The 26,887-nt window shown below is 51.2% G+C and overlaps 1 protein-coding gene across 1 annotated transcript in view; it reads left to right on the top strand.

Annotated features, from left to right (window-relative positions):
* Positions 1-6,658: 6,658 nt before the first annotated feature.
* Positions 6,659-26,887, top strand: part of plxna1a (plexin A1a) — a gene marked incomplete at its 5' end in the record, with an annotated part of 177,351 nt that continues 157,122 nt past the window's right edge. The window contains one exon of the mRNA XM_035382246.1: positions 6,659-7,840. Coding sequence (XP_035238137.1) covers positions 6,659-7,840 — 1,182 coding nt within the window. The remainder of the gene's footprint in view (positions 7,841-26,887) is intronic.

The following is a 26,887-nucleotide window of genomic DNA, read 5'->3' on the forward strand; positions in this document are numbered from 1 at the left end:
TGAAAGGAGCGGGTGATTTAGCGTTAACGGCGTTCCCCTCGAAGCGTCCGCTCCGCGCGCGCTGGATTTATAACGGCGCCGCGTCTCTCTGCGCAGCAGCTCCGCGCCGCGCACAAAGTTTTATGGACTTTAAGCGCGGGCCCCGAAGTTTCGGCGACAGCGTCCTGGCGGCTAAACGCGGCGCGGGCCCCCCTGCCAAAAACCGCCGCCGCCGCCAAACTCGATGAGTCGCCGTAAAGACGCGTTCGCTAATGACTCGTGGCCTTCCCCAAGTTCCCGGTTTCGCCAAGTTGAGAAGGCAGCCTCGCGCGCTAACGGGAAGATGATAGCGGGAAAAGGGGGCGGAGCCGAGCCGCTTTCCGTTCCTGAAGCTGATTGGCTGACTCGGCTGCGTGACGGAAAGGGGGCGGCGCCGGTTTCAGTTTCTGAGGGTGAGACGTGGAAATGGAAATGTGAAAACGGAGCTAGCTAGCGTCCATATCTCCAGTTCCAGCAGGACCTCCACATGGAGGATTAGGTTAAGATGACCTGGGTCACCCAGGGATTATGGGTCAGTCACACAGAGGTTAATCAGAGATTTTGTGTGCGTGAGCATGTTGCTATAAATAAGGTGCATATTGAAGTACAGGCTTCAGAACCATAAATTTGAACCGCTATTAAAGGGAGAGGCCTAATGGAGAAAATGATCATTTATTGGACTCCGTATACAAGACGCACGCGGCGTGCATACTTAGGGAAGAGCTTCTCTTCCCTAATCCGTTTGTTTTTTGGTTTTGTGATTGGAGCAGTGGGACTACAGACCCACCCCTCCTGTGATGTCATAAAGAACAGGGACTAGCCTGGACCTCGGTCATACATTACATTACATTACAGGCATTTGGCAGACGCTCTTATCCAGAGCGACGTACAACAAAGTGTATAACCATAACCAGGAACAAGTATGACGAAACCCATAGAGAGAAGTACCGGTCCAAGTGCAGGGAACAACCGCATAGTTCAACTTGGACCCTGATGGTTAAACTAATTAACACTAACAACGAGAACAGCAACCACGCAATCTATGGAAAAAATACAAGTAGTCGTTAAGACAGTTAATGCACCTAAGTCACCTACGAAACAGCTGCCTAGTTACAACCCTAAGCTTAGTCATTCATAGCTGGTGCAAGGGGGGAGACACCTGTTTGGAGGGTGTTCTGCAGTTCTCTGATACCCCCTCACCTCCCCCCCAGGCTGGCTACACTGCAGGGGGACGGTAACATCACAGCACTCCTCTCCGGCTAATGCAGCTCATCCCCGGAAAACTCAGAGCCAGACGGCTGTGGCCTGAATATCCGGCCAGACGGGGACAGCTGTCCTGGGTCTGCCATGGGTCGCGCGAGGTCACGGGGACCCGTGGTCAGAGCGGCACTTCAGATGGCATTCGGCTCCCCCCCCCCCACCCCCCTCCTCACTGGCACATGCTCTTTCCCTATCATGCCAGCAGTTTCTTCCCCAAAACTCTGTGTCAGCTCTGGTTCAGCCCACCCCCCCGAGCTAGCGCTCAGTGTACCCAGTCGCTAGCTGCCCTGTGCTAATAAACCTCTGCTGTCGGTAAAGGCGTCTTGCTGAGGCTCTCCGAGTGCAGACAGACCGGCTCTGCTTTGCTTTTATCACACAGCGACCCCCCCCCCCAGCCCCCCAGCCCCATTATAAGGAAGAGCTTGTTTGTAAAGAGAGGTTGGCACGCCGGGGAGGACTGCCAACCCGCCCGGCTCGCTAAATCTCTCTCCGCTCTTTCCTTCGCCGCTCCTCTGTCCCGTTTATTTATTTGCCCGTCCTGAGATTTTCTTCTCTTTTTTTTATTCTCTCTTAAAACAAAATAAATGTGTGGCTTTATGGCTTTTTTTGGCAGGATTAATTCGCTGAAACGTCGTCGGAGCTCTGTTCGAACGTAGCGGCCTCGGCTCTTCCGGTTCAGCTTTGGTTTTTATTTTGCGTTGTTTATTTCGCTGCTCTGGTCCGTTTCGCTGTAGCGAGCGCTGCAGCGTTGCTTTTTTCCCCGGCCTGCTGTAAAAATGGCGCCCACCCGACCTCTGACCCCGGGTCGCCGCGGCCGTTGGCCCTGGAAACGGCCGGCGTCTCCGCTGGAGGTGAAGGGGCACGCTTGTAACCTCAGCTCTCGGCCTGGCTAACCCTGCGCCGCTTCTGTGGACAAATATCCGAGCTCCAGGGAGAGAGAGAGTCTGTTCCAGACCATAGAAACATAGTCTTTCCCTCCCCCCCCCTCACTCTCTCCCTCTTTTCTTCAGTGTGGCATGTTTGGTAAAGGTTGCGGGCCGTGACTTGGTAGGCCAATAGGTGCTTGTGTGAGGCCTGCTGTTCAGTTTCACCGCTGAACCTTGACTATGCCCAGGACGTACATACAGTCCTGACGGTTTCCTGTGGGCTGATGGTTTTTGGCTTGGGGCAGTGGGTGGGGTCAATATGTGTCTGCATTTGTAGCGGTGGGGGGGTGCTGGACGGGGATGAGGGAGGAGGCTGTTCACGACTTAGAGGTTCATGTTTCTTCAAAATAAATTATGTCTGACAAGATGCAACATTTTGCAATTCAAGTCCCAAGTAACATCATTTCAGCTTTTTATTGACTTCACTGCATTTTTGGCAGTTACAGTCAGTGCTGTGTGTGTGTGTGTGTGTGTGCGTGTCTGTGTCTGTGTATGTGTGTATGTGTGTGCGTGCGTGCGTGCGTGCGTGTGTGTGTGTGTGTATGTGTGTGTGTGCGCGTGTGTGCGTGTGTGCGTGCGTGCGTGCGTGCGTGCGTGTGTGTGTGTGTGTGTGTGTGTGCGTGTGTGCGTGTGTGCGTGCGTGCGTGCGTGCGTGCGTGCGTGTGTGTGTGTGTATGTGAGTGTGTGTGTGTGTGTGTGTGTGTGTGTGTATGTGTGTGTGTGTGTTTGTGTGTGTGTGTGTGTGTATGTGTGTGTGTGTGTGTGTGTGTGTGCGCGTGCGTGCGTGCGCGCGGGTATACAGGCAGTCTCAGGCAGAGGTGACATAGTAAGTTTCTCAGCCCGTTTCCCGGGCTGCATGTGACTGGCGTGTTTTCCTCGAATTGCTGAATTGCTGCCTCCGCGCTGCCCTGCGGCCGTATGCAAACGCGCCGCGCTGTAGCGCAGTCGCGTAGCCGCTGCAGAGTGGAGGTGTTTACACAGAGCCGGCTCGGCTGAGTACTCGGGCTCTGTTTGTCTCAGGTGTGTGCTGCTGCATTTACAGCCGGCTCTAACTGCATGTCCAGAGCACAAGGGCCGCCCTTCCATAGGCTTTAATCACGGAGAGTCCCTGTGTGCGCTTGTGTGCGTGTATCTTTGTGCATTTACATACCCTTATATTCGTGAGTGTGTGTGTATTTGTGTGTGTGGACATGCATGTTGAACCAAGACATGGCAGTGTTTAGGCTGCAGTATGTTGGGGCTACAGTGTGTTGGGATGGTAGTGTGTTCGGGTGGTAGTTTATTTGGGCTGCAATGTGTTGGGGTGGCAGTGTGTTGGGGTAATAGTATGTTAGGGCTGCAATGTGTTGGCGTGGTAGTGTATTTGGGTTGCAGTGCATTGGGGCTGCAGTGTGTTGGGGTGGTAGTGTGTTGGGGCTGCAATGTGTTGGGGTGGTAGTATATTTGTTTTGCAGTGCATTGGGGCTGCAGTGTGTTGGGGTTGCAATGTGCTGGGGTGGTAGTGTATTGGGGCTGCAGTGTGTTGGGGTTGCAATGTGCTGGGGTGGTAGTGTGTTGAGGCTGTAGTGTGTTGGGGTGGTAGTATGTTAGGGCTGCAGTGTGTTGGGGTGGTAGTGTGTTGGTGCTGCAGTGTGTTCAGGCTGTAGTGTGTTGGGGCTGCAGTGTGTTAAGGTTGCAGTGTGTTGGGGTGGTAGTGTATTGGGGCTGCAGTGTGTTGAGGTGGTAGTATGTTAGGACTGCAGTGTGTTTGGGTGGTAGGTTGTTGGTGCTACAGTGTGTTGGAGCTGCAGTGTGTTCAGGCTGCAGTGTGTTGGTGCTGCAGTGTGTTCAGGCTGCAGTGTGTTGGAGCTGCAGTGTGTTAAGGCTGTAGTGTGTTGGGGTGGTAGTATGTTAGGACTGCAGTGTGTTGGGGTGGTAGTGTGTTGGTGCTGCAGTGTGTTGGAGCTACAGTGTGTTAAGGCTGTAGTGTGTTGGGGCTGTAGATGATTCTCCACTGGCAGTGTACACCCTCAGACGGCTTGAGCAGGACCAGGGCAGCCCGTGGAGGCACACGTGCTAATATCCACTCAGTTTTTTATTTTTTCATATCACAAGGAACAGAAATGCAATTGAAAAAGTCTCAGGAATGTGAACATATATATATATATTTTTTTTTAACCAAGATTTATTTTTATTTCTTTCTTCCTTCTTTGGAAAACTGAGGTTCCTTTTCGTCTACGTCTTGTAAACTGTTATTGGTTTTCATTACTCACTGGTCTAACAACTACCAGTTGCGATATTACATTTGCCAACCGCATTTAGCAGACAATCTCAGACATGTTGCTGTATGAAACTGGTAGTGCTGTGATTAGTGCAATTCATCACACCCCGCAGTTCTCCCCCTAGCGAACCAACTGTTCAGATATGTATGCCGGTATAGTGTGTCGTGAGGAGGGGATATTACTTCAAACTGAGTTCATTACTATGGTGGCTGGCCATCTTTGGCTATGCCCGTACGTCACCCCCCAACACACCCCACACACAATTATTATTTAATGCAGTAACGGTCATCACCAACGTATGGTGTATTGTTTTTCTTTTAGTCGTCTTTAATTAGGCCTACCTGATGCTGAAGTAAAAATCCAAATGCCCAAGGCCATGTGAAATGTTCCTGGAAAAAAAAAAAACATCACCATTGGTTGTTTATAAGACAGCCGATCCGTAGCAAGGCCGTACAGCTTCCGTGTGATCATGTGATGTGTTTTTGTCAATCGTATTGGAAGCTGCCAGGCCTTGCTGCTGAGTGGCTGTTTTCTCAACACCCAATAGATAAGTGGTGTTGCTGCGGTACATTGTCCAGCCATACTCTATCTCTCTCTCTCTTGCACTCCCTCGCTTTCTATCTCTCGCATTTCTCTATTTTCCCCAACTCCCTATCCCTCAGTTTTGTAAAATTCCTGGTTCCTGGTTTTTCCTATGAGGAACAGTTTTTTTTTTTAATTTTTTTTTTTATACAAAAGCTGCTTTCATAAGCTGTTTTTGTATTTTCTTTTTTTTTTTGTGAAACCATTTCTGTCCAATATGAATTGCTTTTTAAATGGTGCCACCAGCCAGTTTTTGTCCCAGTTAAGTCAGAAAGTTGAAAGATACCATCGACTTATTTTATTAATAATATTCCTTTTATTATATTTCCGGCACAACTTGAACATTACGTTGCATACAGTTTTAATTAAGTTTGTTTTATTACCAAAAAAAAAGCCTTTCTTTGTCCCAAGGTAACGGCACACTTACGGGAGTTGCGTAGAGACAAACAGCCACATTTGTGTGTATATATTCAGTTACCTGGAGTGCCGTGTAGCGGCCATCTTGGCTCGCCGGGTGTAACTGAGGGAGCTTTTGGGTCTGGCGAGTGTTCGTGGCATTATTTAGGATGTCTGGGGGGAGAGAGATTACCGCCACCACTGGCTGGCACATTTCCTGCCCGGACCGGGCGGCCTCTCTGCAACGACATCGATCTCCATCCGAGCGCTCTCATTTAGAACTGCGATGTCTTTCAACAGCGCCTGTGAGCGTCGGCGCATCGATGGCGGCCGGCCTCGCCGCGAGTCAGGAGTTTAAAGGAGCAGGCGTGGCCAAAGCTGAGATTACAGCCGCGATCTTCCGGGCACCTCCTGAGCGGTCCTGGGCGGGGCCCGGGGGGCCTTGAGCCGATTTATTTATTTATTTGTTTGTTATTGTGGGTCCCCAGAGGCCGGAGGTTCACGCCTCAGTGAAGTTACACACTCCGAAGGAAACGCGCTGCTAATTAGCCAGAGGAAGTAGCCGAGACTGTCTGAGTTAGGCATCTCTCTCTCTCTCTCTCTCTCCCTCTCTCTCTCTCCCTCTCTCCCTCTCTCCCTCTCTCTATCTCTCTCTCTCTCTTTCTCTCTCAGCGTCCCCTCCGCGGCTCTGGAAACGATGGAGAGGAGCGGAGGTCTGTAAGGGCAGGGTGTCCTGTGTACGCGCGTCGGTCCGTTACGACGAGCCCTGCTTGAAACATCTCCCGATCATTAAACGTTGAGTGGGACGCCCCTCCAGGCCCCATTCTAATCTGTTGTTATTAATGTGTTGCGGCTCCTTCACCCACACCGTCGTGTTTGGCAGATGGCGCGAAGCTTTTAAGCCCCGATGCGTAATCAATAGGAGATGCAGCATCCAAGGCTAATAATGCTTTTCTCTCTGCACCCCTCCCTCCCCCCCCTCCAACCCTCCCCTGCAGGGCTACCAGCCTTGGCACTCTGGAGGATGGTATAGAAGACAGCCGAGCGAAGGACGTCGGGTCAGTGAGCCGTCTCCCCCCTCTCCTCCGTTCCGACGTGACCGCAGCAGGCCCTGAGGGCGGAGCAGGCCCGGAAAGGAGAGCGCGTCCGCCGCCCGCCCGTCCGCCCGTAGCCGCCGAGCCCCCGAGCGCCGCGACCATGCGGCCGCTCCGGCGGCTACCTCGACCGGCGTGCCCGTCGCTCCCGGGGACGCTGCTGGCCGCGCTGGCGCTGTCCCTGTCCCTGTCCCTGTCGCTCGCCGTGACCGCGACCGCCTCGACCGCACCGCTCCGGACCTTCTCCCCGACCGAGGGCGGCCTCACCCACCTGGTGGTCCACGAGAAGACGGGCGACGTCTACGTGGGCGCGGTCAACTGGATCTTCAAGCTGTCCAGCAACCTGACCCAGCTGCGGGGCCACGTGACGGGCCCCGTGCAGGACAACGAGAAGTGCTACCCGCCCCCCGGGGTGCAGTCGTGCCCCCACGACCTGGCCCTGACCGACAACGTCAACAAGCTGCTGCTGGTGGACTATGGGCAGAACCGGCTGCTGGCCTGCGGCAGCACCTCGCAGGGCATCTGCCAGTTCCTGCGGCTGGACGACCTCTTCAAGCTGGGCGAGCCCCACCACCGCAAGGAGCACTACCTCTCCAGCGTCCGCGAGTCGGGCACCATGTCCGGCGTCCTGATCCAGGGCGCCGACGGCCGCGGCAGCAAGCTCTTCGTGGGCACGCCCATCGACGGCAAGTCCGAGTACTTCCCCACCCTGTCCAGCCGCAAGCTGATGGCCAACGAGGAGAACGCCGACATGTTCAGCTTCGTCTACCAGGACGAGTTCGTCTCCTCGCAGCTCAAGATCCCCTCGGACACGCTCTCCAAGTTCCCGGCCTTCGACATCTACTACGTCTACAGCTTCAGCAGCGAGCAGTTCGTCTACTACCTGACCCTGCAGCTGGACACGCAGCTGACCTCGCCCGACGCCAGCAGCGAGCAGTTCTTCACCTCCAAGATCGTGCGCCTCTGCGTGGACGACCCCAAGTTCTACTCCTACGTGGAGTTCCCCATCGGCTGCACCAAGGACGGCGTGGAGTACCGCCTGGTCCAGGACGCCTTCCTCAGCCGGCCCGGCCGGCAGCTGGCGGCTTCGCTCGGGATCTCGGAGGAGGAGGACGTGCTCTTCACCGTCTTCTCGCAGGGCCAGAAGAACCGGGCCAAGCCGCCCAAGGAGTCGGCCCTCTGCCTGTTCACCCTGCGGCGAATCAAGGAGAAGATCAAGGAGCGCATCCAGTCCTGCTACAGGGGCGAGGGCAAGCTCTCCCTGCCCTGGCTGCTCAACAAGGAGCTGGCCTGCATCAACTCGGTGAGTCCGCCCGGCTAGGGGCAAAATGTACCCTCTCTGACCCCCAACTTTTTCTAAATTGGCAGACGGGTTGGGGAGATGAGGATAGTAGAGAGAGGAGTTGGGGAGATCAGTAGATTGGAGAGAGGAGCAGGGAGATGGGTAGAGAGAGGAGTGAAGTAAAGATGAGATGAGGAGAGTGGAGAGAGGAGTGTGGAATAGGGGAGATGTGTAGAAACAGGAGTTGAGGAGATAAGTAGAGTAGAGAGATGAGTGTAGAGATTAGTAGGGGAGATGGAGAAACAGGAGTGTGGAAGGTGAGTAGAGTGGAGCAGAGAGAGGAGTAAGGGTGATGAGTGTAGAGAGAGGAGTAGGGGAGGTGAGTAGAGTAAGGAGAGGAGTACAGAGGGTTTTAAGGAAGATATATAGAAACAGGAGTGTGAGGGATGAGTGGAGTGGATTAGAGAGGAGTAGGGGAGATGAGTAGAGAGAGAGAGGAGTATAGAGGGTTGTAGGGGAGATGTGTAGAAACAGGATTGTGAGAGAAGAGTGGAGTGGATTAGAGAGAGGACTAGGGAGATGTATAGAGTAGACAGAGGAGTACAGAGGGTTTTAGGGGAGATGTATAGAAACAGGAGTGTGAGGGATGAGTGGAGTGGATTAGAGAGGAGTAGGGGAGATGAGTAGAGAGAGAGAGGAGTATAGAGGGTTTTAGGGGAGATGTATAGAAACAGGAGTGTGAGGGATGAGTGGAGTGGATTAGAGAGGAGTAGGGGAGATGAGTAGAGTAGAGAGAGGAGTACAGAGGGTTTTAGGGGAGATGTATAGAAACAGGAGTGTGGGAGAGGAGCTGGGCAGTGATGATGTGACTTGGCATTAGTCTGCTGGATTATAGTCTTTCTGTCCTTGTGTTCTCTCAGACAGGGGAACATCATTACCTAAGTCCCAGGGATTTATGAACTGTCACTGAGTTTACTCTCTCCCCCCCCCCCCCAGCGTTAATTGACTGGCAGAGTCTCGATGCTGTGGTTTCGGCTGTGTCGGGGGCCCTCGGGGAGTGTTGGCTGGACAGTGCTCAGGTGTAAGAGCGGGGTGGATGTGCTGGTAAATTTTGGGTGTTAATAAATCGCCGATGGCTGGGATTTATTAACGCCGCGTTCAGGCTTTCAGGCTGCGTTTCACACGGTCTCTCTACCTGCCCCGTTTACACCCCCAAGCCTTCCCACAATCCTCCGCTCCTCTCCGCTCTGCTCTCCCAGCATGCCGCGTTTAATCTGCCGCTTTCACATCGGAGTTATTGGTGTGGGCGGAAGTCCCCGCGGCGCGCTGCAGTTGGCGGTGGTGCGGACGCGGTGTGCCGACGCAGCCAAGCCGACGCAGTGCGCGTGGTGTTTTAATTTGCAGGTCAGAGTGACGCTTCGCCTGGTAATTGAGTGATTTCTTCTTTTGTTCTGGGGGCGGTGGGGGGGGAGGGGTCCCTCTGGGACACAGGAGGGCAGCGGCCGGCGCTGCCTGCGAATTGTCGGTTAGCGGGAAACGGCGAACAGGCCGCTAAGGAAAGAGCGCCGCCAGCCGCGGCGTGCTGCCTGGGGGTCTGGGGGCCGGGGTCGCGAGCGTTAAATAATCCCGTTTTAACCCCCCCCCCCCCCGGCCGCGACACGACTACTTTTGTCTGTTTCGTCCGGCTGTTTAATTGCTTTGCGCCGTCACGGTGCCGTGGCAACGGAGGAAGCCCGGCCAGATTTGGCCAATCGCGTTAAAATCAGCTGCTTTGCTGGGGAATATCCGTACGGTTACAGTTACTTGGGTAACCGGGGCCTCTGCCCCAAATTGCCCCCATAGCTGTCATTATCCCCCCCCGCCCCTCCCCCTGCCACACTTCAACCGCGGCAGGATGTGTTCTTTCCCTTCAGGGAAAGGAGCGCCCCAGACCTGGCCCGACCGGTCCGACCGGATAAACGGTCGTTTTTTTGTTTTTTCTTTCTCCTTCCTCTCTCATCCCCCCCCCTCTTCTTTTCGCGAGCTGCAGCGTTCGGCGGGTTTTGGCTCGTGTCGCGTTCGAAATCCTCGGTAAATATCAGCGTGGCGGGTGACGCGTCACTGACGAACCCCCCGGGAGATCCCCGTTGACGACGATAACCGTGACGACAGCTGTGATGATGGCGCACGTGCCGGCGCAGTGAGGAAACCGTAAACCCGCTGCTGTCGGAGTCCGCTGATCCCCCGATATGCCTCTGCCAACTGCTTCATTATTACAGTTACGCGTTCCTAAGGCAACAAGCCACGCCCCCCCCCCCACCCCCACCCTGCAGACCCAGAGCATTTGGATGGGCCCCTTTTTTGAGGTGCAGGACAGGTCTGTGTGACATCTGTGGAAGTGTGGAACATCCCTCCCCTCTCTGTGGACCTGCAGCCCTTATTGGCACCATGCACCCTGTGTGCTGTCAATCAATGATTTGCACCAATGAAATGACTGCTGTCCATTGTGTGTTGAAAACAGTTACCGTTTCATCGCATGCTCATTCTGTGACCGGTTCTCTCTCCCCGTACGCAATGCTTTAGGGGAACAGGGGTACCCCAGTAACGATCGACCCACTCCTGCAGGGTCCGGGCATCCCAAAGAGGACGGGATTAGGGTAGATGGGATTTAGATCAGATTAGCTCTAAGAAAGGCAAAAAGAGGTAGGGAACAGAACTAACAAGAGAGGATTATTGTTCCTGGATCAGTTGGTAAGGAGGTGGAAGAGGGGGTCGGGGGAGTTGTGTAATTGCGTTTTTATCCAGAGCTCGTGACTTGGCGGTGCGGTGTCAACCCGGGGGCGGACATATTTGTGGTCCCCAAAGCATTCCCAGTCAAACCTCAGAGAGCTCTCCGCAGCAGAATGACCGTCGGTGGGTTTGAATATCAGCACCATTTAAAGGTCACGGGGAGGAGGTTCCTGGTGAGGGGGGGGGGGGGGGGGGGGAATAAATATATTTTTTTAAATGAACAATTGTTTTTGAACGTGCAATGCTTTGTCTCAAACTAATTGTAAAGCTTTTCAGGAGAAACTCGGAGAAAGTTTTGGTTGGTGAGTCATGGAAAGATAACAGCCCAGTGGGAAGCTGAATTGCTTATTGCTGGCCAAACCAAACACTTTCCCCTGGGTTCCTTTACCCTTCGGAGTGGGCTTAACGCGGGCGGCGAAACGCCAGTCCGACTCCGAGTACAGCGTGTCGCCCTGCTGGATTGCGCTCTTTTGAAGATCTTTAAATGAGGTGCGGCTGTTTGCCCCCTCCTCAGACAGGCCGTGGGGTGTGCCAGACGGGGTGGGCGGGACTTCAGTCGGACACAGGGTGGGCTGTGGTATGGGCGCGAGACAGGTGAATGTTCCGGAGCGTTGGGAAGTAGTGGGGAAGTGACTGGTTGGTAAAATCCAACATTATTGAGCTCTTACGCTGCTCACAGAGGCTTCTTTGGTTCAGAAATTGGGAAGCGACCGCACAGATCCTGGACGGACATATGGACAGACAGACAGACAGACAGACAGATGTACGCAGGGTTATTTAGACAGATAAAAGATAGATAGATAGATAGATAGATATCTATAAATAAATCAGGGGATAGTGAGATAGATGGTAATCAGATTCATGAATAGACTGAGAGATGGATGACTGAATGAATAGACTGATACTTTGATGACTGTATAGATGCATTGCTGGTTAATATAATGAATAGGAGGATCGTTTGGCTGATGGCAGGATGTTATTTGTATTGTATGTCCAGGACAATAATATCTTTGTCCAGCATGACTTGCATAGCTTATGATGAGTATATATCTATAATCACCGTGTACAGATCATCATTTTACCAAACCAAATCGCTGATTGGCTGAGTTGACTTTCGGTAAAAGTGCTGTTTGTATTCGAACTGGCAGTCCTGCAGCAGTACGTCCAGTCCTCTAGCCACTACTCTACCATCATTCCTGTTACCATCCCAACCTGGTACCAAGCTCTTTCCTAGGATTGGCCGGTTTGGGGCAGCGTGGGTCTCGTTCCTGGTCAGCTCTGCTTCTGTTGAGGCAAATCAATGCGCTCTTCGTGCCAAACCCGTGTCGACATTAACATTAGCCTCATTAGCCATTCAGAGCTCTCCGGAGTGATTGAAGATGTAATCTAACAATAAACAACAACCACAGCCTCGCCACCGCTATTCTTCTTTAATGGCTGCTTAACAGTCATTAAACGGTTCTCGTTAACCTCGGAGCAGTGTGGCCACATGCAGCCCACTCTTTTTGCCACATGCAGCCCGCTCTTTTTGCCACATGCAGCCCACTCTTTTTGCCACATGCAGCCCACTCTTTTTGCCACATGCAGCCCGCTCTTTTTGCCACATGCAGCCCACTCTTTTTGCCACAGGCAGCCCACTCTTTTTGCCACATGCAGCCCACTCTTTTTGCCACATGCAGCCCACTCTTTTTGCCACATGCAGCCCGCTCTTTTTGCCACATGCAGCCCACTCTTTTTGCCACATGCAGCCCACTCTTTTTGCCACATGCAGCCCATTCTTTTTGCCAGATGCAGCCCACTCTTTTTGCCACATGCAGCCCATTCTTTTTGCCACATGCAGCCCGCTCTTTTTGCCACATGCAGCCCACTATTTTTGCCACATGCAGCCCACTCTTTTTGCCACATGCAGCCCACTCTTTTTGTCACATGCAGCCCATTCTTTTTGCCACATGCAGCCCGCTCTTTTTGCCACATGCAGCCCACTCTTTTTGCCACATGCAGCCCGCTCTTTTTGCCACATGCAGCCCGCTCTTTTTGCCACATGCAGCCCGCTCTTTTTGCCACATGCAGCCCATTCTTTTTGCCACATGCAGCCCACTCTTTTTGCCACATGCAGCCCACTCTTTTTGCCACATGCAGCCCACTCTTTTTGCCACATGCAGCCCACTCTTTTTGCCACATGCAGCCCACTCTTTTTGCCACATGCAGCCCGCTCTTTTTGCCACATGCAGCCCACTCTTTTTGCCACATGCAGCCCACTCTTTTTGCCACATGCAGCCCACTCTTTTTGCCACATGCAGCCCACTCTTTTTGCTCGCACGCTTTTGCCGATGTTGTTGCGGGGTGAATTTCGAAGGAGTTCCAGGACCTACGGGGGATTGGTTCAGAACTTCAAATTTTAGTCTTCCGTCAGTTTAGACCGGCGGTAACCTGTTCCTGGAGATCCACCGTCCTGTCGGTTTGCATTTCAGTTTGGTACACCTGACTCAACCAATTAACGGCTCAACAAGGTCTTTAGCTGTCGATTTGAAATGTGCTTTGTCAGGGTTGGAATGAAAACGTACCGGACGGTAGATCACCGGGAACAGGACTGGTTCCCACCGGTTTAGAGCGTTCCCCCGACTGGCGCAGTGTTGATTCAGCCGGTGAGTACGTGGTTTCTCCGTTTCCTGTACCGATGAGCACACACGTGGTGGCTCATTTCATTAAAGAATCAACAGAGAGAAAAAGAAAACAAAAGGGAAACAATGGACCTCTGTGGCTCGGGTAATCTGCGTGGGGTGTTTATTAGTGTTTATCAGGGTTTGGCTCTTCGGGGGGGGGGGGGGGGGGGGGGGGCGCGAGCTTATCTACCAGTCAGGAGTAGGAGGAGTCGGAGGCGAAGGAGGAGGAGGGAGCCTCCTCATTTTCCCACAGTTTGGAGATTTCACTCTTAATCTGTTAAGAAGATCCATTTTTTTCCAGCTGCCAGAGAAGCCAGTACAAAGCAAAGACGCTGCCGGATTAAAACTGCTCCGACTGAATCGCGATAGCGGGAGTGATTCGCGGCTTTTTCCATGCCCGGTTTCGCCCGTCTCGTCACGTGCTGTTTTTTGTCGAGCGCCACGGGTTACGGAGTGGGCTTAACGCGGGCGGCGAAACGCCAGTCCGACTCCGAGTACAGCGTGTCGCCTTTCACTGATGTTTTTGGCTGGACCGCAACAGCGGGGCCAGCCCTACAAACACGAATGTCTGTGACTGAGTGACTGAGTGATGAAGTTACACCATTGGTCGGCCGAGTTATGAAGTTACACACCATTGGCCTGCCGGATCACGTGTGTTAGGTCCAGCCATATACTAGGTTTTAACCTGGTGTTATTTAAACATGATTGGCTGTGGCAGGGTTGGCAATGCTGACAGGCTTTGCTCTGCACATCATTTGTGTTGGAATGTACGGGGTCTGAAGCGCACGCTCAGAGCGTCCTGGTTGTTGACCCCGTCCCCCCCTTCGTGGCGGTTGCTGATGAGGCCGTGGCGTGATCTTGATTGCCGGCGATCGCCGACGGGCCTTTTAAGGTTTTCCCCCGCAGCGTCAGACGCCGTTGTCCTCCTCGCTCCTGATGTTTCAGAGTTGTGTCATTACGGGCAAGGGCAGGTGTCTTCACCGGTGACACGAAGCTGCTCTCGCAAAACAGCTTTGGTGATAAAAGAGCGTTTGGGTAGTAGGTGTGGTGGTTTCTGAGATCCTGGGTTCAGTTTTAGCTTTATTCCAGTAGATATTATATTAATAGAATTCATGGCCCAGCCCGTATACATATACAGATCCACAAAACTGCAGTAAGTCAGTTATGAGTTTCCACAGTGTTCTTTCTGTGTGTCTCACTGTTGATTTGTACCGGTCGCTGTTTCTGAACCTGCATTTTCTGCCCAAGTGTCGAATTGGACGGCGAAGGTAGAATTCCGCTTCGGAGGGCAATAATGAAAAATGGGAAATATGAATCGGACATCTCTCCCTGCCATCCGCTCTTCCTCCGGGGGAAGTCTCGAGGGGGCGTTTTGGAAGTGGCGCCCTTTTGTCTCTTTCCAGAGGTCTCACAACAGTGACCTTCGTGTCGGTTATACAATGCCGAGGTTCACCCTAAACACTTTGAGAAGTGATGTACATTTTGAATAATTGCTTTTGTCCTTGTGGAGGATACCTTTATAGCATTACTGCGAGTGCCGCTATCCTGACGGGTGCTGGCGGTAGGCTGAGCAATTTTAATTGTAGCCATTTTTGTTTATCCAGCGAATGCGATTTTGAATCAATAATGGCAAGCTGGATATGGGGTGGAGCCAAACAAAAAAAAAAAAAAAAAGCCCACCTCTAACCTTCTGCAGGCGGTGTGGGGATCTTGCCAGCCCCTAATGAGGCGGGTTTGATGCTAACAAGCTAATCGTCAGTGTAATTATTTATTGATGCCTGGAGGTGGGGGGGGAAGTGGAGGTGTGCAGTTATTTATCAGCAGGGTTTGCCGTTTCCCATTGAGCGCAATGCGGTGCATCCAGGCAGCATTAATCTATCTCAGACTCATCAGTATGGGATGTCACCGAGGCGCTGGGGGGGGTGGGGGTGGGAGGGGGTGTGCACAGGCTAGTTGCAAAGGCACCATGCGCTTGCAGGCGCACGTACTAGCAGCTGGCCAGAGTCTGTGCTAAGTCTGTCTTTAACGACATCTGTCTTTGAGGTTGTGCTTCTCCAGGCTCTCTGAGAAATGTATTCATAGTGTGTCTGGAGTGGCCTGTGCAGCGTTTATAACCCTATAACCCAGGATAGGCCTCTTCAAAGTCCTGAAATAGTGTGTGTTTTCTCCTAGTAGTTTTAAGTGGATTGAAGATTCAGGTGTCTGGCAGAGTGCCCCCTGCTGTCTCCATGAAGTATCACACTCTGTTATCCAACGTGTGCTGTCACAGCCTAATTTGCAGTGATGGAATTGTGTAGCTAATCCATCACACACATATCCAGCTACTCGCATATCTTGACGGTGATTAATGTTTCGATATCGCTGAAACATTAAAACATACACTTTAGGGACAATTGACCAAGAAAAATTGCACAACTTTAGGAACAATTAAACAGAGAAAGTGCAGAACTTTAGGAATGATTGAACCGAAAAAGTGAGGAAATTTAGGAACGATTGAACAGGAAAAAAATGTCCTCCTGGTCATCCATCTTGTTTTGTGGAACCGTTTCAGGGAGAATTCTCCACCCATGTGGAGAGCAGAGTTTTCCAGCGGCTCACTTCCTGGACACATGCGGCAGTTGGAGGGCCTTCTTGGCACGCGTCGCGAACATTTGTCTGCACTTGGCGGGAATACAGTGTCCAGTGTTACAGTATGGCGAGAAAAAAAATAAAATTGAAACAAAAAAGAGAAACTGATGGAACTCAATCTTCTCAGTGTGTCCAATCTTCTCAGCATTGGCTGTGACTTCAGTGACTACAGAACTGCAACAAAGCAAATTGGTAAAACAAACCCAGATGAACTCAGAGCAGTCACAAAATCTGAAGACGTGTTTCAGCCCTTCTTCTCAGCTGAGCAGTCACATTTTATCTGGATGTGCTGCTCACGGAGTCAATACTGGTGCATTTTTTAAAAAAGTATCTGTAAAGGAGATTGACTTTTAGCATATATAAAACTTGGAAAAAGTGACTTCAAACTTGCTTTTGTAAACTTTGTTACCGTTCAAGTCAATTAATTCTTGACAGTTTTAATTATTGCTGGTTACAACTGATCATTAAAACAAAGGTATATTAAAGCCGTCACAATTTCAAAGCAGTTATTTCACTCTTAAATTCCTGAAATATTTATGCTTACTGACTGATTAGTCATTCTTAATATATTTGGGTGCGTACGTACGGTGAGTAGCAAAGTAATTATCAGTCTGCTTGCGTAGCTCCTTAACAAAGGTAGGGGTTGGGCTCTTGGGTAAGTTGTGGGTTCGTCCTGTTGGAAGTTTACATGCTGCATTGTTGTGTTTTGGTGATGCTGTACTACAAATATGTTTTCTTTTTTTTTTCCCTCGTATTGTCTTGTGTTTTTAACAACCTGTTGGGCCGCATCTTCTAAGTTGTCTGTCAGGTTGACGTGGTGAATGATTCCATGTTGCCAGCCTGTTATTAACTTGTTCTCAGCCTTACCTGACCGATTGAATGAAGGTAAAAAAAAATTAATGAATGGATCAATAGATTAGTAAACAAAGAAATACTGGTTAATTCAAGTAAAATAACAAGATTTCCCATTCTGAAAATAGGCCCTCAAAGTAAAGTGTAGTCCACAGCACTTGTACTTTGAGTGGAGTTTTTCGCGGTGGCCCTCCACGGTGCATTCTGGGAAGTGGGAGTGGCGGTGTCGCGGAAAGAGCCTGATTTGGGTCTGACCCTCAGCCGAGCGGCGGTGGAGGCGGTCAAGGGCCCCCTCTCCCCCCGAGCTCAACAGGGTCGACTCCGCCCTGCGTTGGCCTGTTGCCACGACAACACCCCCTCAGGCCGCCGGCGGCGAAGCACTTGAAGGGCTTTTTTTTCGCATGGTAATAAACGGCAAATAATGAGTCGCCTCTCTCCTTCTGGCGACACGGTCGCATCTCGTGACCCCCGGAGCGGGTGAATTATTTAAATAACGGCGTAGGAAGGAGCGTTTCGGCCTCCTCGAACCGCGACGGGCCCTGACGGTCAGCCCTAAAAACACAGAGAATAAAGGCCTCGCTGTAAGTGGATTAGCTCCGTCTGCGCGGTTCCAGATTATGCCAGTTACGGTCGCCTTTCCATCCCTATCGGCGATGGCTTTACCGCGCGTGGGGCGAGATTTGCGTCGTCATGACGGCGGGCGTTCCTTTGTGACGCAAAGGAGGCGGGGGCGACCCCTGCTCCCTTGCTAGCCCCTTTTTTCAACTTATTTTACTTTTTTTTACTTTTTACTCCCCCCGTCCTTGGTATCGCTGGTTGCCTGTACCTTGTCCAACTCACCAGTATGCGTATTAAGCCCTGGACCTCTGATGGTCACCCATAATCAATCAATCAATCAATTTTTATTTAAAGTGCAGAATCACCATGCTGCATGGTCCCAATACACATTACAAATAATGCAGAACAGAGATGCATTAAAGAAAAAGGAAAGAAAGAAAGAAAGGAAAAGAAATGTAATTAAATAATGCATCAGCAGGTGACTGCTAGCCTGCCACTGATTGGCTAAAATGTGTCTTCACTGAAGCTCTGACTGATTACAGTCAAAAGCAGTCTAAACTGTTCCCGCAATATTCCTACAGACATGTCCACTCCTCACCTAGTTAGGCCTGTCCTACCTGAGTCTGAATGCTGAATTGGGCCCCTCCTGCCTGAATCTGAATGCTGAATTGGGCCCCTCCTGCCTGAGTCTGAATGCTGAATTGGGCCCGTCCTACCTGAATCTGAATGCTGAATTGGGCCCGTCCTACCTGAATCTGAATGCTGAATTGGGCCCGTCCTACCTGAATCTGAATGCTGAATTGGGCCCATCCTGCCTGAATCTGAATGCTGAATTGGGCCCGTCCTGCCTGAATCTGAATGGCGAGCGGGGCCAAATGACCCTCCGTACTGTTATGCCTGTAAAATATTCAACACCTCCCTCCTCATGTCAGCGTCCTTCTGATGTGCCATCTGGACAGTGTTCAGGGGGCAGCGGGCGTGGCTCGGAATGCCGGAGCTCGGAATGCTGGACTGTTTTAGCCAAGTGTTGCTGCAGTGCCACGCGCACGCTTGGGTGTCGTATGATTGACGCGTGATCCACGTGTGCCGCTGGACGTCTGGCATATTAACCATTCGCATATGTCACATAGCATCGTCTGTTTGTACAGATGAGTATTTCAAGTGGCAGATGTTATATTCGGGCCAGATGGTTATCGCCGTCCATCCTGCCATTTTCTTTTCTTCAGAACTAGTTTGTAAGGGGAATGTCCGGTGCTTCTGAACTTTTGCTGAGACTGTACTGCTACTTGGCCAAGCACCCCTAATGAATTTTCAGAAGATGCAGGTGAAATGCTTTGGCCTCGGTGGAAGGCAGACAGAGCTTTCAGTGTTATGAATATGGACTTGGGGATCTAGTTATTTTATAATATCTGTGGTAACAGTGGTACGCCGGCTTTCTGTGCACATTTGGGTGGTGGCGCAGATGTAGGTCTGGAAAGCACAGGACCTGGGGCCCCTGTACCCACAGAAAGCACACAGGACTTGGGGCCCCTGTACCCACAGAAAACACACAGCATAGTCGCATACACACACACAAAGACACACGCACACACAAATCAGGAGTATTTTTCCTGATTTACTGAGAACACTCAGCAGAACCAAAAACCAGCCTTTTGACATCCCCTCTGGTGTATTCGAACAGAACGAGTGTTTCTGCCTGTGTGGAATGTGTGTCTTCATTTCTCTTCAGTCAGCTGTGTGTGTGTGTGTGTGTGTGTGTGTGTGTAGACTGCAGGTTGGGGGGGGGGGGGGGGGGGGGGGGGGGGGGGGGGCTCTGTGGTCAGCCGGTGCTGAACTTTCATTGGATTAGGGTTTCATGATCTGATGAGAATAAAAAGATTGACATCAGAAGAATGCTAATGTTCAAAAGGCATCTTACCTACTGCAAAAAATATTGTTCTTTCAGTTTTGTGTTGTTACCCCAACCAGGAAACTTAAACTTGGCTGCAAATGGCTATTTCCATGAGACAAAGATCCCACGCATACCTCAAAATCAACCAAGAAACTGTTTACTGACCACAAAATTACTGTTTTGCCATCTGTCTCCGGACTTGAACCAATTAAAAAATTTGTGGTTTGCATTGACCAGGGCAGTCTGCAAGTAGAGACCAAACAATAATCAACCCCTTTGCACAAGCCCCCTAGTGGCCAGGATACCAGCATTCTGCTCACCTCAGACATTCAGTGCTTCTGCAACCAAACTATATATGGAACCAGCAATCTGTGCTGACTAGCTTTAGATGATATGCAAACACTATGCCCCCCCCCCCCGAATTTTAGGTCCTGCCTCCAAGCTGGGCCAAGCAGGTAGACAGACAGGACATCCGGGAGGTGCCCCCCCATTACCAGCATTACAGTCCAACCAGGAACAAACAGGAGAGTGTGTTTATCTCCCCCTGCATGGAGAGACTCCCTGCTCAGTCACCCCCTGCCCATTACCCCCCACAGACACAGAGACACACACGCATGCGCACACACACACATGCAGACACACGCACACAAACAGACACGCACACACACTAGGGCTGAACGATTTGGGGAAAATATATAATTGCGATTTTTCTGACAGATATTGCGATTGCGATATAATTTTTTTAAGTCAAGCTTCAGTTCAATATTCACTGTGTTATAGATTTAAAACGTGATGGAGCATTACCACATGATATACCATCAAAATATTAACTGCTCTATATTCTAATGCAAGGATGAGAACTTAGATATGAATTGCTTGCAACATGTATTTATAACATTTGTTTAATTGGCATAGAACAACGAGAATCAACGAGTGCTCTGGCAGATTTAACTCTTGCTGTGCCTCACTCAGGGTGGTCTTCATTTTCCAACTGTGCAACAAATGGCCAACCAACTGTTTACAAAGTCCCGTTTCCTGATTTACTCTTGCGTCATCTTTCACAGCATTTTCTGAAAAAGGAAAAAGAAATGAACCAAAACATTCATTGTGTAAGGTACAGTATTGCATTTTTCAGACTGAAAATGCAATAACAACAATAACAATAATAATGATAAACTTTACTTGCATAGCACTTTTCTAGCAAGAGCACAAAAGTGCTTCACAGAAAGCAATACAATCAACAACAATAAGTAAAACAAATAAATCGTAAAGCAGGTTATTATTATTAATAATAATAATTGTAATAATAATACATTAAATAATAATGATAATTGATATTTATATACAACTTATAATACAAACAATGCATCTCAAAGTGCTTTCAAACAATAATATCTAAAAGACAAAAGGGCGAAAACAACACTGAAGACAACAAGCAAACATAACTAAACACACACACACAGACAGGGAGAGAGAGAGAGAGAGAGAGAAGGGCCTACACTTACCAATCGCAAGATGCAGCCTGTGGCCAAAACACTGAAGCCTGGTCCATTGATTTAGTTCCACAGCTTTGATAATGTTTGATCCATTATCAGTGGTGATGCACGCCTGGCCCTCTTCTTTCAGACACCAGCTGGACAAACACTCTCTTAGTCCATGGGCAATATTCTCTCCCGCGTGGTCAACGGGAAAGTATGCCGTTCGCAGGCCGCGACTCTTCAGCTGAAAGTCATCATTTATGAAGTGTGCGTTGATACTCCGGTGCGGCTCGGTCGTCCTGCTTGACCACAAACCGGTTGTCGTGGCGTAATACTCCGCGTTTCTCAGCTCCGTCTCAACTTTTTTTTCCTACGTTCCGCGTACAGTTCTGGGAGGGCAGCTTGACTGAAGGATGTGCGGGAGGGAATCTTTTATCCAGCGTTCGGAGGAGTTTCTGAAACCGTGTCTTTAGCGAGGTAGTGCGTTATGGCGTTCGCTACCTCACGGTGCCTTCGCGAGCCGTCTTCATACGGAGTAACAGTCGCAAAACGACTCTGAAATAGCAGTCTGTTTACTAGACTGGGCTAGAGCATCACTACTTTCACTTGACCTTTTGGCCGTACACTCTTCATATAGCTGCCTGTGGTGCTTTCTCAAGTGCTTCTGACTCAGCGAAGGCCATTTCCCGTACCACGAATGTAACGTTTTCTTGTATTTGTTGTTGGTGGGCGTATGCGCAGTCACCTTGGGCCACTTCTGATTGGTGAGCATGACTGGTACACGAGGAGCACGGCACTTCTGATTGGTGAGCATGAGTGTCACACGAGGAGCACGGCACTTCTGATTGGTGAGCATGAGTGTCACACAAGGAGGACGGCATGAATTTGTGAAACCGTTGACACGACAGTGTCAGACGCGCTGCATAACGCGTATCCTAGGGCTGTTTTATACTTCTGCGCAGTCTGCATAGTTTGCCTAGTTTGCGGCGCTCGCGAACGGGCGGATCACCCATACTTGTGCGGCATGTTGCACAGGCTGCGCAGGCCACGTGATTAGATTTCGTTACTGACGGTTATAGTTCTAAAGAAAATACCTTCATTCGTATTTCCTACTAAATACTGCACCAGTGACCACAAAAATGCTCAGCTAGATGTAACTTGTTGCGACGAAGACATTCACCCGACAAAAGCGCTTTTAGCCGTCTATTTAACGTTGCGCATGTCGCACAGTCCGCACAACCCCTACGCAGACCCATTTTTACGCGTGCTACGCAGAAGTATAAAACTGCCTTACATCGCAGCCTTTGCGATTTGCTAATCGCATTGTTTCAAATAGCGATTTCGATTTGAAATCGATAAATCGTTCAGCCTTAACACACACACACTGTAATTTGTGAAAGTGGTCTCATCGTTCCCCTGTGGGTGACCGGCTGGGCCTGCATGTCAGTGCTGTGGCTCTGGTCTGGGCCTCAGGCTGCTCTGGGTACTGGGGCCAGAGGCAGGCTGCATGCTCCTGTACAGCGCCAAAGAGCCATGAACCCTTCCAGAACCTTCCTGTGGTGTTCCTCTGACACGCTCCACATGCCCATTGGGAATGATTACCTCAGGGGTGGGGGTGGGGGGGGGGGATAGGGGTAACACTGCCCCTTACCCAGTAGCATTTCCTTGGCACAGGATGTCCCTTACACACACGCACTCACTCACTCACTCACACATACACACACAGGTCTCATACTGGTCAATAATGGGGGTGAGTAGTGTCACAAAGAAACACTTTTATGCGGTTAGTGTTTGTTCAGCACACACCTGAGCACATTGTGGGGGTGCTCTGTCTAACCCCCCACAATGTGCCCCCCTGCTCCCCCAATGGCTATTTGCTGCTTGTGTTTTGGCCGGTCTGTGAAGTGAATTCCCACCTACCCCCCCCCCCCCCCCCCCCCCCCCCGTGTGCAAACCCACAGGATGGATGAAATGAACGATGGTGGCGGTTAAAACAGAAAATCTCTTTCGGCGCTGACGCGGAGAGAGGGACGGAAAGCGAAAGGGAGAGAGAGAGAGAGAGGGGATGAGGCGGAGCGGAGAGAGAGAGGAGATAAGCCGCCTGACACGCTGACACAGTTCCCTCTTCGCAGAGTCCTGTCGGCGGGGCCCGGTGCTGTGCCTGGCCCTGGTTAATCTTTCACCGCGCGGCGAGCGATCGGTAAACACGAGCCATCGCACTTTCACCAGCGGCCGCCTCTTATCGCAGGCCGCGCATACATTTACAGCCTGAGACTGCCTCCCCGCTAGCTCCCGTTAGCGACCGTTAGCGACCGGGGGCTCAGTGAGGGAGCTGCCTTTTCGGCTTCTTCGGTAGCGGTTCTGTGAGAAGCCGCCGCCGCTCGTCGTTTCCCAAGCGCCGAGCGTAAGCCGCGGACCCCGGGGTCTGCCGTGACCCGGTTTCGGCGCACGCGGCTTATCTGAAGGCCGCTGTAGGTGTTGCGATACGCGAGAGAGCGGATTACCTTTGGCCCCCGATGAATGAGAGGGTTTTAGAGAATGATGGGCAGGCCAGAGTTAACCACCACCCTCCCCCCCCCCTCCCCCCCCCACCACCACCACCACCACCGCCCTGAGTGCATTGTGTATGCAATCCTTCACATTAAATTTCATTATTTATTTACATGCTTCGCTTATCGTCCTGGACAGCTAATACGCTATGTGTGTTTTAAGTTTGCATGCTGTAAGTACATCGCCCATTTAAAATGGCAGGTGTTTTCTCAAGCAGTCGAGTACTTCAAAGGAGAGTATCAAGTTTAACCTTTGATATGCAGCTCAAGTGCTGTTTGACACGATTGTCGAGATAAGATTGGAAGGGAGACCTGGTTCAGCAGAAGCTGATTGGGGGAATTCCCCGCTTGCCCTGAACCATTAGCGCTTCACTTCCTGTTCTACGGGGATGCAGGGTTCCCTCTGCAGTGATTGGGGCTGTGTTTTTAGGAGGGGCATGGAACAAAGGACAGGAGTGTGACAGGAGGAGGAGGAAGCTGATGCACGAGTCTGATTGGCTCTCTCACTCAAGCGTCTTATTGGCTCTCTGTCGCATGTCTCATCGCCTCTCTCACATGTGCGTCTCATTGGCCCTCAGGTACGCATCCGATTGGCGCTCTCAGGTGCAGTTCTTATTGACTCTGTCATACGTCTTCATTGGTCACTCTGTCGCATCTCATTGGCTTTCGCAAGCCCCGGAGAGCTCTCACCCTCTTTCTCTTCCTTTCTCCCCCCATTTATCTCTCTCTCCCTCTCCCCTCATCTCTCTTTTTCACTCTCTGTCTCCCTATCAAATTTAAAATTCTCATTTTGAAGTGCTTTATTGGCATGACAAATACGGGCACTTGTGTTGCCAACGCAGAGGTTACAAAGTAAAACTTTTTCTGTAATATGGATGCTAGATTGTGGATTAGTTAAAATAAAAGTTTAAGAAATTGGGGACATTTTTGGATAATTTTGTGGTGAAATTGATTGCGAATTTGGTTGAATTTGGCACATTCCATCAGGAAGTGTTTCACTGTTTCAGTTTTGTTATCTTTGTGTTTTTGGCACAATCATTTATCTTCCGGCAGCCATGATTGTTATTGTGGCGGCCGGTCTCTGTGGCTAGGTGGTGCTCTCTGAGTCTGTACCTCATCAAAGTAGTTCTCAGTTTTTTGTCAGTGACTGCGGTGGAGTTGTTTGGTCTGGTTGGAGGTGGATGCTGAGCTGGTCTGGGTGGAGGTGGATGGTGCTCTGCTCTGGTTTGGCTGTGCTGGCGTGCTTGGTGTCCTGGTGGAGGGCGGGGTCTCAGGAAACCTCTGTGGGCGGGTGGGGTCCTGATCGGTGTGTGGTAGCTTGTGGGCTCTCCTCTGTGTTCCTTCAACGAGTGAATGTGCCTGCTAAGCGCTAGCTACATCTTTCAGTGTTCAGCCAGACTGGCTCACTGCGTGCTTGTTTGGGTGTATGTGCTCATAGAGGTCCTGGGGCAAGATGGAGGAATGCTGAGCCAAGTGCACATTAGGCTGGAGTGCACATCCTCTGGAGGCGTCCACGTTTTCTCTCTGGATGGTGGCCACATGGCTGTCCTTGCAGGGCAGTAGAACAGAAAGGATGCTTTTGGAGTCAGTGGCCCGCTCTCCTGCTCTGCACACCAGCCCTCCTGCTCCCTCCTGCTCGGATCTGAGGTCGTCGGCGCCGGTGTGAATTGTTACGTGGGCAGGTGTGCGGGTCAGAGAGTTCGGAATGCGTTCGTCCTGTGTTTTGCAGACACTGAGTTTTTTGTAGCCCCCCGTCCTGGGAAGAGATTGTGCTCTTGAAGAAAGTTTCCATTGGGGTCGATGAGAACAGCGGTGTCTGTGTGTGTGAGTGGTGCTGTAGGGGTCAGAGGGAGGGGCAGCAGTGCTCTGTAACAGTCTGGCTGTTTGTCTCGGGGAGTTGGGCTGGGTGTGGACTAGGGGTATTCTGTGTGAGAGGGATTGGGGGGTGGCTGGGTGTGGAATGGGGGTGCTGTCTGTTAGGGGGATTCGGGTGGCCGTGGAGAGAGTGTGTCTCTTAGAGTCTCTATTATAATGTTTCTCTGATGCGTCTCCCTCTGAGCCTCACCAGCTCTCACCTTGCCTCGTCTTTCACCTCTGCTGGTTCTCTTTTCAGTGCCCTTCTGTCCTGGGACAGGAGCTCCTTTTCCTCTTTCAGCTCCTGCACCGGTGTCCTCAGCTGGGCCTTAACGTTGCTCAGCTGGTCCTTAACGTTGCTCAGCTGGGCCTTAACGTTTCTCAGCTGGTCCTTAACGTTGCTCAGCTGGCCCTTAACGTTGCTCAGCTGGCCCTTAACGTTGCTCAGCTGGCCCTTAACGTTGCTCAGCTGGCCCTTAACGTTGCTCAGCTGGGCCTTAACGTTGCTCAGCTGGGCCTTAACGTTGCTCAGCTGGGCCTTAACGTTTCTCAGCTGGTCCTTAACGTTGCTCAGCTGGCCCTTAACGTTGCTCAGCTGGCCCTTAACGTTGCTCAGCTGGCCCTTAACGTTGCTCAGCTGCTCTTTAAGGAGCACCGTGCCTGTGCTGGTTTGGCGATGTTAGCCTGCACTTGCTCTCTCAGCTCCGCTAGCTCCTCCAATCGGGAGAGGCTGTCCCTCGTCCGAGGCACCTTGGTGTGGACGCGCGGGGCGGGGGGGGGGGAGGGGCGTCAGCGGGCGGGGCTACGTTCCCCGTAGTGGCAGCGAGACTTTTCGGGAGCTCAGTTCCTCTGTTCTGCCCTCTTGCCTGTCCTGTGAGACACTAAAAGGCTTTTTATTAAAGGCATACATACACAGCCTCACTTCCCTGCACCATTACTGCGCCATTTTGACACATATATTAAGAGTCAATTGTTTGTTTTCTGTTGTTTTCCATTATCCTCGAACGCATTTATTTGATGTCTTTAGTAAATTCCCCCTTTTGTGACGTTTATAGTGTTTGCAGAGGGCTGAGTGCCATGCTGACGTGTGCTGTGTGTTAAAGAGCACGTTGCTAATGACACTTTCCCTTATTCCTTATTTTTGGCTGCGGTCTTTAAACAGAGTTCTGTCTGTATTTTTTAGTTTAATTTTGATCCTGCCACACTCTGTATGGATCACTGGTGGAAACTCATAAAGGGGTGGCTGGCTGCTGCTGTTGCCATTTTGTTACGATGTATTACATTTTTGTAAAAAAAAAAAAATTAAAATAAATAAAAACAGCGCAACTGGAGCGAGAGGCGTGGATTACGGTTGCTCTACGGACACAAAGCCCCCAGCAACCCCGCTCCTGCTGAACGCACACCCTTCAGTCTCCCCTCCAGCCCCCCGCTTGCTGTGCCGCCCCCTTCGGCTAGCACGTTAGCAAATTAGCGGGTTTAGCAGCTGCTCCCCACGTGCTAACGAGGCCTGCGTTTCGAGCAGCCCCCTCAGAGATCTGCGCCACCGCCGTTCCTGTCAGCGGGACGAGGAACTCTTCTAATCCTTTACCCCCCTCCCCCCCTCCTCCATACACCCCCCTCTTAAACTCGAGGTTCGTGACCACCCCCTTCGCCCTCCCTCTCCCCCCCCTCCGCCCTTTTAAAGATGTTCAGCTGAGTTACTTTCTCCGTTTATACACCCAGTGCTGCTGTTCATAAATATGTAACCAACTCCGACTCCCGCAGTAACGCAGAGAAATAACACACATTTTCCTTCTGAAAACGAGCTGTGCAGCGCAGATGCGGAG

This window comes from Anguilla anguilla, chromosome 11 (assembly GCF_013347855.1).
Source record: "Anguilla anguilla isolate fAngAng1 chromosome 11, fAngAng1.pri, whole genome shotgun sequence".
Classification (NCBI taxonomy): Eukaryota; Metazoa; Chordata; class Actinopteri; order Anguilliformes; family Anguillidae; genus Anguilla; species Anguilla anguilla.